Genomic DNA, 13,280 nt, shown 5'->3' with positions numbered 1-13,280 from the left:
GTGTATTTATGTAGTCTGGTGTGAGGCACTCAAAAGAACATGCATAAAAAAAGAAGCATGTTTTATTGTCAAGGTCGGCATTTTTTAAAAATTTTTGTGACCATTGTCTTCTCATTTCAGGAAAAGTGTTACAGATGGAAGACGACCTTGTGATCTCTTTTCAGCTTCTGCTGTGTGTCCTTGAGTATTTTGTTAAGTTGTCACCTCATGCACTTCTAAAGCAACCTTTCAGTAAGTCTATCTTTGTCTCGGTTCAAAAAAATAGACCATTTCCTTACCAAAATCTTTACTTTTTTTTAAAATGTATTTATTTTTATTAACATTGCATTCAAACAAATTTAGTGCTACATGTTTCAACTTTAAATCTGTTAGAGTTAAATGATTGTAAAGTGAGTATTATGTTTTCATGCCTAGCAATTTATCAGTCAACTGTATAGTTTACAGCTCATTTTATGATGAGGGCCAAGACTCTTCTGTAAATGGAAACATAACACATTTTTCAAATATTTTGAAGGCTTATTTATTAACTGTTAGGAAAAGCACTGCAATATGTCAAGTGCAGGCATGTGCTGAAACAAATTTAAAAGGAACTTGAGATTTGCATGTTTGAGTTATCAAATATTGGCTCATTTGACATCTCTTCTAAAGAAGCGTTCTCTTCATAAATAATGTATTTCTTAACTCTCCCAACTTTTTTGGTTGCAGTTCAATCTGTACTTTTCCAAGAAGTATCTTCATTTGCTCTTTTTAACCGTAAACTCCATTTTTGCCTTTAAACCTATTGCTTTTGTGAGTTTTGCATTAAAGGCAGTTCCATTTGGTTGGTATTTCTTTTGAGTCTCTTTTCTGGGCATTCCCATGTTTTTGATGTTATAATTCTCCTCAGTTCTTGCTTTGTTTCTTGAACAATAGGTTTACCTTGTCCTTGTGTTTTGTTTTTGCTTGGTTAAGCTGAGAGTCCTCACTTTGTTCAGCACGATCTGTCCTGCCTAATCCCTTTGTTCCCTGGTTTGTCCAATGACAACTTTCTGTTTTGACCTCATTTTTGTTTGTCTTGAACTTGGTCTGTCATACTTTATCAGATTAGTTAGCTATAATGCATAATGTAGAAAGAAGTCAAGGCATCTAAATGTCAACAGGACATTACACATTGAGGTTTTCATAAAAAGTTCCAGCAGTTTTTTGGGTTTTTTTTTGGGGGGTAGAGGACAACACAAAAAAAGGCTCTCAAATAAATAAATTAGATTATTCTTTGAATAGCTATAGTTTTTATTTTGCACATAATTATGCCTTATTAAAGAAGTAAATGTTGAGAAATATTGATTTTAAGAAGATATTTTTCTTATCTGTTTGTTTTACCCAATCATTGATATGTGAGCATAGGCTTGGGTCAGTGACGTGCGGTGAGGTTCATGAATGGTGGGGCACTGAGTCCTTCAGAGTCAGATTTACAAATATATGAACTCAAAAGAGTAGGTTATTCACTATTCAGTTTGCAGCCAGCATGCACATTGACTACTGGTTTTATTTCATATCTCATTAGCATTCTTTACACACACATCGGTAAGGTACATATCTGGCTAAGAAAGAACGTTACATTTATAGGCACGAAAGAGAGAGTGGAGGGAGTGCATTTGCTGTGCACCTCCATGTCTTCTAAATTTGCAGTTGCAATTCCACAATGCTCATTCAATACAAATGAAAGTATAGAGTGGTGTACAAAAAAAAAACTGATTTCAGTTTTAAAATATTTAATTGTTTTTAAAAGCTTTTAATTCTGATACTTTAATCAATTTTAATACAGACTGTTCAACAAAAGGATAACAAGCAAACAATAATATTTTATTTAAGGTCAAAGTTTAGTTTTTAAATACAGTGGAACCTCGGTTTGCGAGCATAATTCGTTCCGGAAACGTGCTCGTAGTCCAAAGCACTCGTATATCAAAGTGAATTTCCCCATAAGAAATAATGGAAACTCAGATGATTTGTTCCACAACCCAAAACTATTCATATAAAAATGATTAATACAAAATATAAAGTAAAAATACATAAAACAAATTAACTTGCACTTTACCTTTGAAAAGAATCATGGCTGGTGTGAGTGAGTTTCTAGACTCTTGTGGGATTGCACCCAACAGGACGACACGCGGAAGAGCGTCCCAAAGCAATCGCAGTCTCCCAGTGCTGTAGCAGTTCTCCGTAAAAGCGAATCCGAAAAGATCGTGGACATGCTATAAGCGCCTGCCATCAATGGGTGATACAAGGAACATTATAAATGTACAGGGCCCTGCCTGACTGCTGTGTCTGTGTATAAACAACTGCGCTGTTGCGGTTTCAAGCTGAATAAAGCTTGTGTTGCTAAAGTACTGAGACTCAGCTTCGTGTTTTACGGTGCAAGACGGGGACTCGCACGTCACAGCACACACACACACACATGCGCGCACACACAGTCACAATGCTAATGCTGTAGTAAACACTATACGCTCGTTGACTATATGAGTGAGGCACGCCGACTCAGACGGAGAATAGGAGACGATTGCCCACAATCCCGCAGTGAGAGAGAAGAACCATCAGCTCAGTTGTGATCACTTGACGCTCAGCAGAAAAACTACTCATACTGCAAGACCTCGCTCGTTTATCAAGTGAGAATTTATTAAAAATTTTTGCTCGTCTTGCAAAACACTCGTAAACCAAGTTACTCGCAAACCGAGGTTCCACTGTATTGGATTTTTTTTTTCTTAGTCTGATTCTATTTTTTATAAAATGGTTTATGGACTTACCTTTATTTGTAAATTAAGTCCATGTGCCTGTCCTTCTCCACTAAAATCTCCATCACTTTCTTGTGAAAGTCCTCCTTATTTTCCTTTAGTTTTAAAAATCTTAATCTTCCATTTTAGCAGTCATTCGGAATAAAAAATAAAAATAAATGGACTGCTGCAGTGCACTTGACTTTCTGATATTTGCTAACTTATTTGCTCTCAGAACTTCTGCATAAAAGAGCAGCAGCAACGAGCACCTGTTGGGCTCACATGCGCCCCCTTCAGGGCAGCACGGTATTGTCTGCCTCACCTTGTGCCTTTTCACTGCGGTTTTATGTCTGATCAGCAAGACTAAATATGTCACACACATTCATTAAAGATATTAGCCAGTTGTGGAAAGTAAGGGTGTATAATAAACGTCTGCAAACGTTATATTGGCGACATACAGAGAAATAGCAACAGGCCTGCGCTAATTGCATGCATGAACCCCGTGTGTCTAGGGAGAGCACAGTATGAGTTGAGGTGAGGCTTGTTGCTGCTGCACCTCGCATTTTTCCCCCAGTATTTGAACAGGAAATGCACCAATTCAGCAATTTTGACTATAAAAATGATCAAAATTATTGGAATCATACAGAAAACAAATTTATAGCACAGACCATTGAACAAATTTATTTTATGTTATCATTATTGGTTTTTTTTATTTTTATTTTTTTTTTTACTTTTCATTCCTCCCCTGATCGTACGTCCCTGGCTTGGGTCTATAGGTTAATGATAGTGGATGAAAAAAATGATGCTTTTACATGCTATTGGAGAGACATTAAATGTACAATGTTGAGTCGGAAAAACCATACGAGCACTCGGCGAATTCGCAACTACAACTCTGACAAAAACCTTTCTTAATTGCATATGGAGTGAAGTGATGCACATTAAATGTTTGTTTGGATGTTTTTTCCCACACAAAATGGCATTTATCTTTAAGTGCTTTTTTTATTTTGTAGATCAAGTAGCAAATCAACAGCAACTTTGCATTTCTCCACTCGTTTGGCTTCAGTGTTCCAACCATCCAGTCGACTGTGGCACTTGTTACAAAGGGGGACATGTCATAAAAGCAGGAAACCACTCAAACATTGATCTTATCATTCTTAAGTATGGAGGTGTTTTTATTTAGGGTTCCACAATAGCATTTGTAAGTTAATTCTGTCTCCATTTTGTAATATCACGCCCTTTTCTCAGGTTGTTTACAGCTCAGAATTTTTTTTCTCCTTTTCGACTTGTGTGCCCTACAAGGTACTCTGGCCTCTTCTCCAGGGATAGGGGCCCTTATATTCCTCTTTTCACTGTCAATAAAGATTGGTGGCATTCATTCAGGTTGCTTGGCTAGCATCAAACTGTTTGTCATCAAATCAGCCTTCTTTTTTACCTTTTACTTGGGCCATGTGACCAGATGAGACGTCACTTTTGCTGTAGCACTTTTTGAGATGGTACTTCCTGGGGTCCACTTTGTGTGACCACCCTGGACAGAGCTTTTTCTCTTAGACTTCTGTTTCTTCCCTAAAGAAAAACCACATACACCTCATCTGAGCATCTAGTGTTCTTGCTCCTCTATAGGTTCTACCTGTGCTCTCATCTCGGACCTCACAAGTAGACAGAATGAACCATCAGCAATTTAATAACCCAGTAATTTACAGAAACCTGCTTTCTAAAATGCCATGTAATCTATCATTCTGGTTACAGAAATCACATTATTGGGTTCTGAGAAACTTGATTAACAAAGGTATATTTCTCCATAAATAACCCGATTATGTGGCCATGTAAACCCTTAACCTGGTTAGTGTAAACGATTTTGTATTCTGTGCATGTCTGTTGCACTCCGTCAGTCTGCACATGTATTTGCTTCACACACACTTTCAGGAGACACACGTAATAAAGGGAAGTACGTTTCCAGATGCAAATGTTCGGACTATGTCATTATTCCTTCTCCTGGCTGGTCTCAGTATTCCAAGAATTGCTAAATGTATCCTGATAAGCGGAATGTACAGTTCTAAACTCTGCAACACAATCTCGGTAACGGTAGGGCAACATGTTAACAGTAATGTGTGTTATGTAATCTGATTAGTTTTTAAAGTATTGAAGTAAAACACCTGTGTTGCTATTATCCCAGCGGCACTGGTGTAGTGGTCCTTTCTTTGCAGGTCTCAGTCGCATAGCCTAGCAGAAAAGAGTGTAGTGCATGCAGTACGGTACCAGAAACCAATAAATAAAGTGCCAGTTTGACTAAACACATTTGTAAAATACAAGTAAATTATCACAGGCATCATTCTTATTTTCAGATTCATAATGACTGATGAAGACGTTTAACTGTTTTTGTGCGCAATTTAATAATGGAATGTTTTGACAAAGGAGGACTCCAGACGATTACTTACACATTTAAACAAGGATTATTAAAACACAGTTTTCTGCCTTTAAAGGGTTATTCACTTTAATCCGGTCATGTGTGTGCATGAAGCACAGTGCATGACAACGCCTTATTAATTTTTTGATAATTCCAGATTGTTCCTAGGCCAATGCTATGCTGCTTTTTATAAGAGCTGTGGAAGTTTTGAATAAACTACTTTGCTAACTGCCATATTCTTCTAGTGTCTTGTAAAAATATATAGAACATTTAAAGAAAATGTACTGTATTTTGCTTGACTGAATTTTTATGCCTTTGTTAATGAAATAGTTTTGTCTACATTAATAATTCATTGACTTTTTTCTTTTATTGGTGTTAAGTAACTAGTATGTAATTTGTATTAAAGTATAACTATGTATTACAGCAAAACTAAATATTTTGCAAGAGTCAAGAATTCAGTATAGAGAATACATTGGAAATTAGTTGGTTACTAGAATGTGGCTTGTATTAAAAAGAACCAAATCGTAGCTAGCATATATTTAAATTTGTTTTGCTAATTTTTTTCTTAAATTTGTGGTGCAGGAATGAATAACTAATTTTGATCATTTCAAACAGAGGATGTCGTTAAAGATCTGAAAGAAACCGTACCAATCCGATCCTCCAGGAGGGGAACAGGCAGAATTGTACGTACTGCCCCCAAAACCGTAGAGCCTGACTTCCGGGTTGTGGAAGTCCTGTGCAAAGAAAATGAATGCAATATTGATGAGGTAGGTGGAAATTAATAACCATTATTTTCAACCATGTCTTTGTACTGACTGTAGACTGAAGTTTTTGAAAGCTACTGCTCTACTTGCATATTTATATCATTAATTAATTTATAATTTATATCATTAATTATTGAAACCTACCATTGTTGGATTTACATTTCAAAGTCTCAGTCCATCCAGCTCATTTATTTAGCTAATCACCAAGCTGTCCTAATATCTCATCCAGATAAGTCTTAAAGGTTGTCAAGTTTTCTGCTCCAACTAAATGTCTCTGTAGTTTGTTTCACATTCCTGTAATTACTTTCATAAAGAAGTACTTTCTAATTTCAGTCCTAAATGCACTCCCCCTTAATTTTCACTGGTGTTCTTGTTTAGATGAAAAAATTCTGCCAGATTTATTTTTTAGCAATGTATCTGAGAATTTTGAAGTCTTGGATTAGGTCCCCATGGAGACTCCTCTGCTTGAGTTTAAACAGAGCAGAACATGTCCTTAAGTCCTGGTGTGCACTCTCCACTGCATAGCCTCAAGTGCTGCTATGTCTGTCTTGTAGTTTGAGGACTACAACTGCATATAATACTCCAGATGCAGCCTCATGGGTACGTTTTATAGTCCAAACATAATGTCCCTCCATTTACATTTAAGTTTTTACGATATAACCTAACTTTTTATTTACCTTTTTAATAGCTTTTGCAAATTCCTCAGATGATGAAAATGTTGTGTCATAAACCCCTAAATCCTTTTCACAGGTCATCTCCTGTAGGAGAGAGTCTTCCCTCTTCTATTTGTAATTGACATTGCTTTTGCCTGTGTGAAGCACTTTGCTACATTAAACTGTATGTTCCAAGTGTTTGCCTAATTCTGAAGATTGTCCAGATCTTTTTGAACTATTTCTGCTGCCTACTTAGTGTCTTCCATTTATCCTATTTTAGTATCCTCTGCAAATTTCACAAGTTTACTAACTACATTGGAATCTATGTCTGTAATATAAATTAGAAAAAGTAGCGGCCTATGGACAGAGCACTGTGGGACTTCATTGATGATTTTGCTCCATGTGGCTCATTCTGCTTTTATTTGTACTCTTTGAAGATATTGGGGTGTAATAGCTATTGGTGTGTACGTTAAATGGTACATTTACCGTTTTACTTTAAATCTTGCATATTAATTTACAAGCCGCACCACATACATTAAATAAATACCTTATAGTTTAAACAAAAAACAACAAAACCGACTCAATCCGTAATAACGCTAGCTCACCTTATGTTCTTTATCTTTCTGGTTGAACAAAAGGGACATCTTAAGCTTCCTTCCATCCTTTATAAACTGCTCATCCATTTCCGTGTCAAAGGGTGCTAATGCCTGTTCTGCCAGCTTTGGAGATTAGGTGAGAATCTATATTACTAAACGAAGGTTGTATATATGCACGGATGCCAGAGGCCAGAAGCACCAAACTCGCATGCCCACTGCGCCTCAGTGCCCCAGAGTCAAACCCAGCGGCTTCCCAGAGTCAGTAGGTGGCGCCCAAACAACACGACACAACCTGTAAACTAAACTTCAGGTCACAATACAACCGCCGCCCGAACATGAACGTGCACACCACCGCATATACAACCTTCATTTAGTAATGTTTGTATATATGCAAGGATTGCAGAGGCCAGAAGCAAGCCATGCACAATACAACCACCGCCTGAATGCGAACACCTTTTCTCGTCAGCTACAACCGGGGTAGCGGCTAATTTGTTCATAAATGGTCGGACATGTCACTGTTTATTCAAGCTTCCAGTTTCAATCATGGAAACATCAGTTTCAACTATGAAAATGCAAAGTGACAGTGCAAATGAGATCCATCTGAGAAAACTATTGATTTTAGACGAATGTACAATGCCATCCAGTCATTTACTATAATATTCCGTTTGGAGGAAAAATACTTTTATTATGAGGAGATTTTCGACAGTGCTTGGCTGTTGTTCTGCACGGCATGCGTTCAGCTATTGTTCAGTCCAGTTTGAAATACGCAGAAAATTGGCATTACTTTGAAAAACTAAGCTTGGTACAGAACATGCGGTGTACAGATCCACAATATACCAATTGGTTGTTGCAACTAGGAAATGGAAACCCTACCAATGTGTTTGAACTTCACCCAGATATTATTCAAATCCCTCACACCTTTATTTGCGACGACTTGGTAACAGAGGTTTTTGGTCAAGCAATATCATTAGACCAGATACCACTTTTGACATACTGGGCTATATTATGTCCAAAGAATATTGACGTTGACCAGATAAATAACCAAGTGATTGCATTGCTTTCTGGAGAAAGCCGCGTCTTTCTAAGTACTGACAGTGTTGATTATGAAGACGAAACTGAGCATCTTCAATTCCCATTAGAATATTTAAACCCTATTAACCCGGCCGGATTACCACAACACAATCTTAACCTTAAAGTAGGGACAATAGTCATGCTATTAAGAAACCTTAATACTAAGCAAGGTTTATGCAACGGTACACGGTTGGTCGTGAACAGCATGAGAGAAAATGTTATTGATGCACAAGTGCTTACGGGATCCCATACTAGCAATACTGTTTTGATTCCCACAATTCACCTTACAAGTTCTGACTTGGAATTACCTTTTAAACGTAAACGACGCCAATTTCCCATTAACGCTGCATTTACCATGACGATCAACAAATCCTAAGCACAAACCATGGACAAAGTAGGCTTTTACCTATCTGAGCCTGTATTTGGACATGGACAATTTTATGTTGCCTTTTCAAGAGTTCGGAGTTCGTGTGACGTTAAAGTGAAGGTTTTAACTACTCCGTACCAGGGAGAGCTAATTCAAGGACAGGAAACCACCAAAGTGTTGTTTATAAAGAAATTTGTGATTAACTATTATGAATTTTACCATTTTATGAATTTTTTGTTTCCAATTTACTTCATTTAAACCTTTGCACTCCAATATTTTTTTTTTTACTTATAAGTGCAGCAACTCAAAGACATTTTGGACTTAAATGACATAACAATTAAATTTCAATTTTACTTTTAATAAATTGGTTAATTTTAGTACAAATATATTTATTTAATTAAATGAAAACTTTCCCAGGACGCTCCCACCCTCCATCATTTTTCATCCCTTCAAAGATCGGAGGCAACAGAAAGTGATTGCCATTCTTGGATTTGCGATTCTTTAGAGAATCGGGGGTTTACTGGTTTACTCTATAGAGAACATTTTTAAGCTTAAAAATAATGTTATGTTTTTATACAATTAGAGCAGGGGTGTCGAACTTCGGGCATGGAGGGCCGCAGTGGCTGCAGGTTTTTATTCTGACTCTTTTCCTAATCAGTGGTCAGTTTTCACTGCTAATTAATTCCTTTTCCCTTCATTTTAATTGCCCTATTTTTAAAGATTCAGTTCTCTGAATTGATTTGTTTCTTCATTAAATGGCAGCCAAACAGAAATGAGATGTGAAACGAGCCAACAGATGACAAGGTAAACTGGGATTTCAAACTCCAACCAGCTTCACTCCAACCAGTTTCTTAATGAGAAGCCAATTCTCTGTGTTAATTAAACTCGTTATTTAATTCCAGGGCTTGTTGCTGTTCTTATTCTGCCACAGCAGACATTTAAAAAACTGTTGATCTTTCGGTTTTTTCTAAGAACACCGTCAAGGTGTTTTGGTGACCTGAGAGATCGGCTATACCGAGACCATAACCTTTCTTTATTTTCAAATATTGTGTGATGGTCGAAGGTGAACTGGTCATGTGGCAGCTTGTTTTGTGTCTCATTATTGTTTGGCTGCTAATTAAAGAAAAAGAAACAACTAAGGGGGTCTGAGACGAGTTAATTATAAATAAGTCAAAAGAAGTTAATTAGCAGCAAAAACTGGTCACCAATGAAGAAGATGGTTAGAATGAAAACCTGTAGCCACTGCGGCACCACCAGGACTGGAGTTCGACACCTGTGAATTAGAGTATATATAAATGGTAGGGTGCATTGGCACAGGCTGCTGTACATCCACCCATTTTACAGTGAATCATAATAGTTAATGTCTATGACTTATTTTCAAATTTGTAGAGAGATTTCAAAAATTAACAAGGAAATTGAAAGTTGTTCTTGGTTTGGGTGCTATAATTTTGATTTACTGTATTGTGTCAATAGTAGAACAAATATGTAATCTGCTGAAACAGCCAGATTCAGGCAGTTAGTGTTCATTTTCCTGTGTTTTCCTAGTGTACCCATTACCTCCTCCAAGTCTCTTGCTCCCCTATCCTTGGTCTTAGATATCCATAAAGTAGGATTTTTGAGTGTATGTCATTGGCCACAGCTTTTATTCATGACCTAGTCAGTGTTTCTCTTTACCCGTTTGTCAGGTCATTCTCTATTTAGCACCATAAGATCAAATCACTAGTGGCTTAACCTTCTGTTATATTACATGATTTTCAGTCATAACCTTTGTTTATGTATCTTTGAGTTGTGAACAGTAGCGACCTGCCCTCTTAAATTCCAGTCATCCCCAGTCACTTACTTGTAGTGCTTTGACTAGCCACAACAAAATCCAACAGGTTAGATTTTGTCACAAATAGTATGAGTGGACTGCTCTGTGCAAGAGTTGACAGCCAGTGAGCAATCAGCCAGAAGTGCAGTACATACAATGCTCACAATCAGAAAAGAGCTCAATCAAATCTACAAGAAAATAACAAGCAAAGAAGAGCAATGGTGTCCTTAAGAAATGAGGGAAGACTGGTGTTCTGGGCTGCACAAAACAGAGGAGTAACTCATTTAACTTTGGAACTTGCACAAAAGTCTGTTCAACATCTCGTCTTTGTTGCACTACAGCAGATTGGAGAAAGAAAAAAAAAAAGGTGCTTCACATTGGCTTAACAACCAACATGTGTCAGCTTCCTGTTAGTTTTGCAGAACTGTAGGAAATTTGAAACTGTGCTGAGGTCATTAGGGAGTCGAGTAATCCCTCATCCCTTTGATCGTACTCTGACTTCCTGAATGCAACAAGGTCCCGCAGCTGCAGTTGTTAAGTGAGACATGTTCTCTGGTTCAAAGCCATGTAGTGTGACCATGGCCTTACTTTTTCAACACCGCTTTCTCATACACAGCATATTACAATATGTAATTCAAGATATTCCTGCATCTTCAGAAATGGTAGTGTATGAAATTTCTGCATAGCTGTTGCAGTATTTAGAAGTGGTATGGCATAACATACTAGTGAGGCCTCATCTGGAGTTCTGTGTTGAGTTTCGGTCTCCATATTACAAAAAAGACATAGCAGCACTCGAGAAAGTCCAGAGAAGAGCAACTAGGCTGATTCAAGACTGAGAGGTATGGACTGTGAGGAGAGGTTAAAGGAGTTCAACCTTTCCAGTTTAGGCAAACTCAGATTAAGAGGGGACATGATTGAAGTGTTTAAAATTATGAAAGGTTTTACTACAGTAGATATTCGTTTGTTATTTTAAACAAATTCTGCTACAAGAACATGGGTACATGGGTATTGTTTAGGGCAGATTTTGCACAAATGTTAGAACGTTTTTGTTCTCTCCAAGAGCCATAGACACATGGAACAAATTACCAAGCATTGTTTTGTAAGCTAGCACTTTAGGGACCTACAGATCTCGACTTGATGATAGTTTAGTCAATCTAGATGAATAGGATAAATCAGCTTGTTCAGCTGAATGGCCTGTTCTTGTCACAATTGTTCTAATGTTCAAATAATGTAATGTAACATTCTGAAAGTTGTTGAATATAATTTAGGGCTGCGGGAAGCCAAACCTATACATGGTAGTAACCAGCCTCCAGACAGGAAAGCAGTTCACTGCAGCGTCCACTCACATTTATACAGGCCCAATGTGGAATTGTCAGTTATCTCAGTCTGCACCAATAATTACAAATACTTGAAACACACAATCAACTGCAGCATAGTGTCTTAAGTGGTGTAGTCTTAACAAGAGATTCTCATTGAAAGGACATCTTGAAAATGTTCTGTAATGCAAATATATAACCTAAATGTCAAGAAGAAATGTTTTGATACAATCATATGTGTTCTTCTGACCTCATATTTCAGTGGCAATTTTATGTATACCTTGCCTAAGACCAGCTATTTCCTGGTGGAAAGATGTGACATTTTGATCAACTCGGTCTTAAAAGCTACTTTTATCTTTGTCAGTACATTGTTTATTTTGTAATCTTAACATTTGCTTTTAAAAGGGCATTGTCATGGTACTCAGTTTAATTATGGTGATAGTGTATTTAACATTTACATAACAATAAATAAGATTTTTATTTGGCTTTACTTATATAAATACTTGGTAATGGATGTGCTTATCTCATTCATTTTTTTTGTAATGGTGTAAGAGTGCACTTTATTTTTAGCGTATTTGTTATAGAGCACTGCCTCTGAGACCAATTGTGTCTGAAAATCTCTTTGTACTCTCTTACTGTATACGAGCTGTGTTTTATTCTGTAACTGACACACACATACTTGCTATTCCGATATGGACTTTACTGTGTTCTTTATGAAGGCTTATTTATTGTTGGTCTGCTTCTAGGAGCTGTCATTTTTATTGTTCTAAACTGTCCTATGTGCCTACTTCTTTGTTCTTAGTCTGGTTTGTACATTTGAAGTATTTTATGTTGTATTTTCTCTTAGTTCTCTGATTGGTACTATAGACTAAGCAGTAGTCATTTGTTTTGTAAATGCTGCAAGGTGCTGTACAAAAGCATAATGTTCAACTTCTACTCGAAAAATATAGTATTTTCTGTTTTGTTTAAAACACCAAGGATTCGATGGAATTATTTTTCTTTTTATGTCTTATCCTTCCTTAGAATATTTGCTAATGAGAGTACACTTAACAGTATTTCATCTATAATGATTAATAATTTAAGAATTCATGCCATGTAAAAGGTGTCATTTTGCTTGGCTTTTCTCTACATTCATAATGGCTAACACGGTACAACACCCTAGTACTGCCATGTGAAAGTAATGAAACTTGCGAACTCTGAGCACAAAGCCTAGTAATAGTAGTAATAATAATTATTTATATAGTAATTTCCTATAACTGGATGATGCATTGGCAGCCATTTTACCCAGTGCACTCACCACACATGAGCTGTTAGATTTTTGGAGGGGTCAGTCAGTTAGAGACAGGGGATGATTAGGTGCCTAGTATGACTGGGCCGTGGTGGATAATGTATCATAGCTAGGAATTACGTCATAAGTTTGAGTACTAAAGTAAGATCTGCATGCAGCACTATTGATAGCTACCACATAGCCATCTCGTAAAGGTCATGTAACACAAATTTATTTTTATGTTTGCATATTTTCTAGTAATCAAAAAGAAGCCAAGTCTCATTT

At 36.9% G+C, this 13,280-nt stretch overlaps 1 protein-coding gene across 1 annotated transcript in view; it reads left to right on the top strand.

Annotated features, from left to right (window-relative positions):
* Window positions 1–13,280, top strand: part of rb1 (retinoblastoma 1) — a 323,190-nt gene that overhangs the window by 59,707 nt on the left and 250,203 nt on the right. The window contains exons 7-8 of the mRNA XM_028799245.2: window positions 121–231; window positions 5,767–5,918. Of these exons, the coding sequence (XP_028655078.2) occupies window positions 121–231; window positions 5,767–5,918 (263 nt within the window). The remainder of the gene's footprint in view (window positions 1–120; window positions 232–5,766; window positions 5,919–13,280) is intronic.

The sequence above is a fragment of the Erpetoichthys calabaricus genome, chromosome 4 (genome assembly GCF_900747795.2).
Source record: "Erpetoichthys calabaricus chromosome 4, fErpCal1.3, whole genome shotgun sequence".
NCBI lineage: Eukaryota > Metazoa > Chordata > Cladistia > Polypteriformes > Polypteridae > Erpetoichthys > Erpetoichthys calabaricus.
This window is presented reverse-complemented; position numbering and strand designations above follow the sequence as displayed.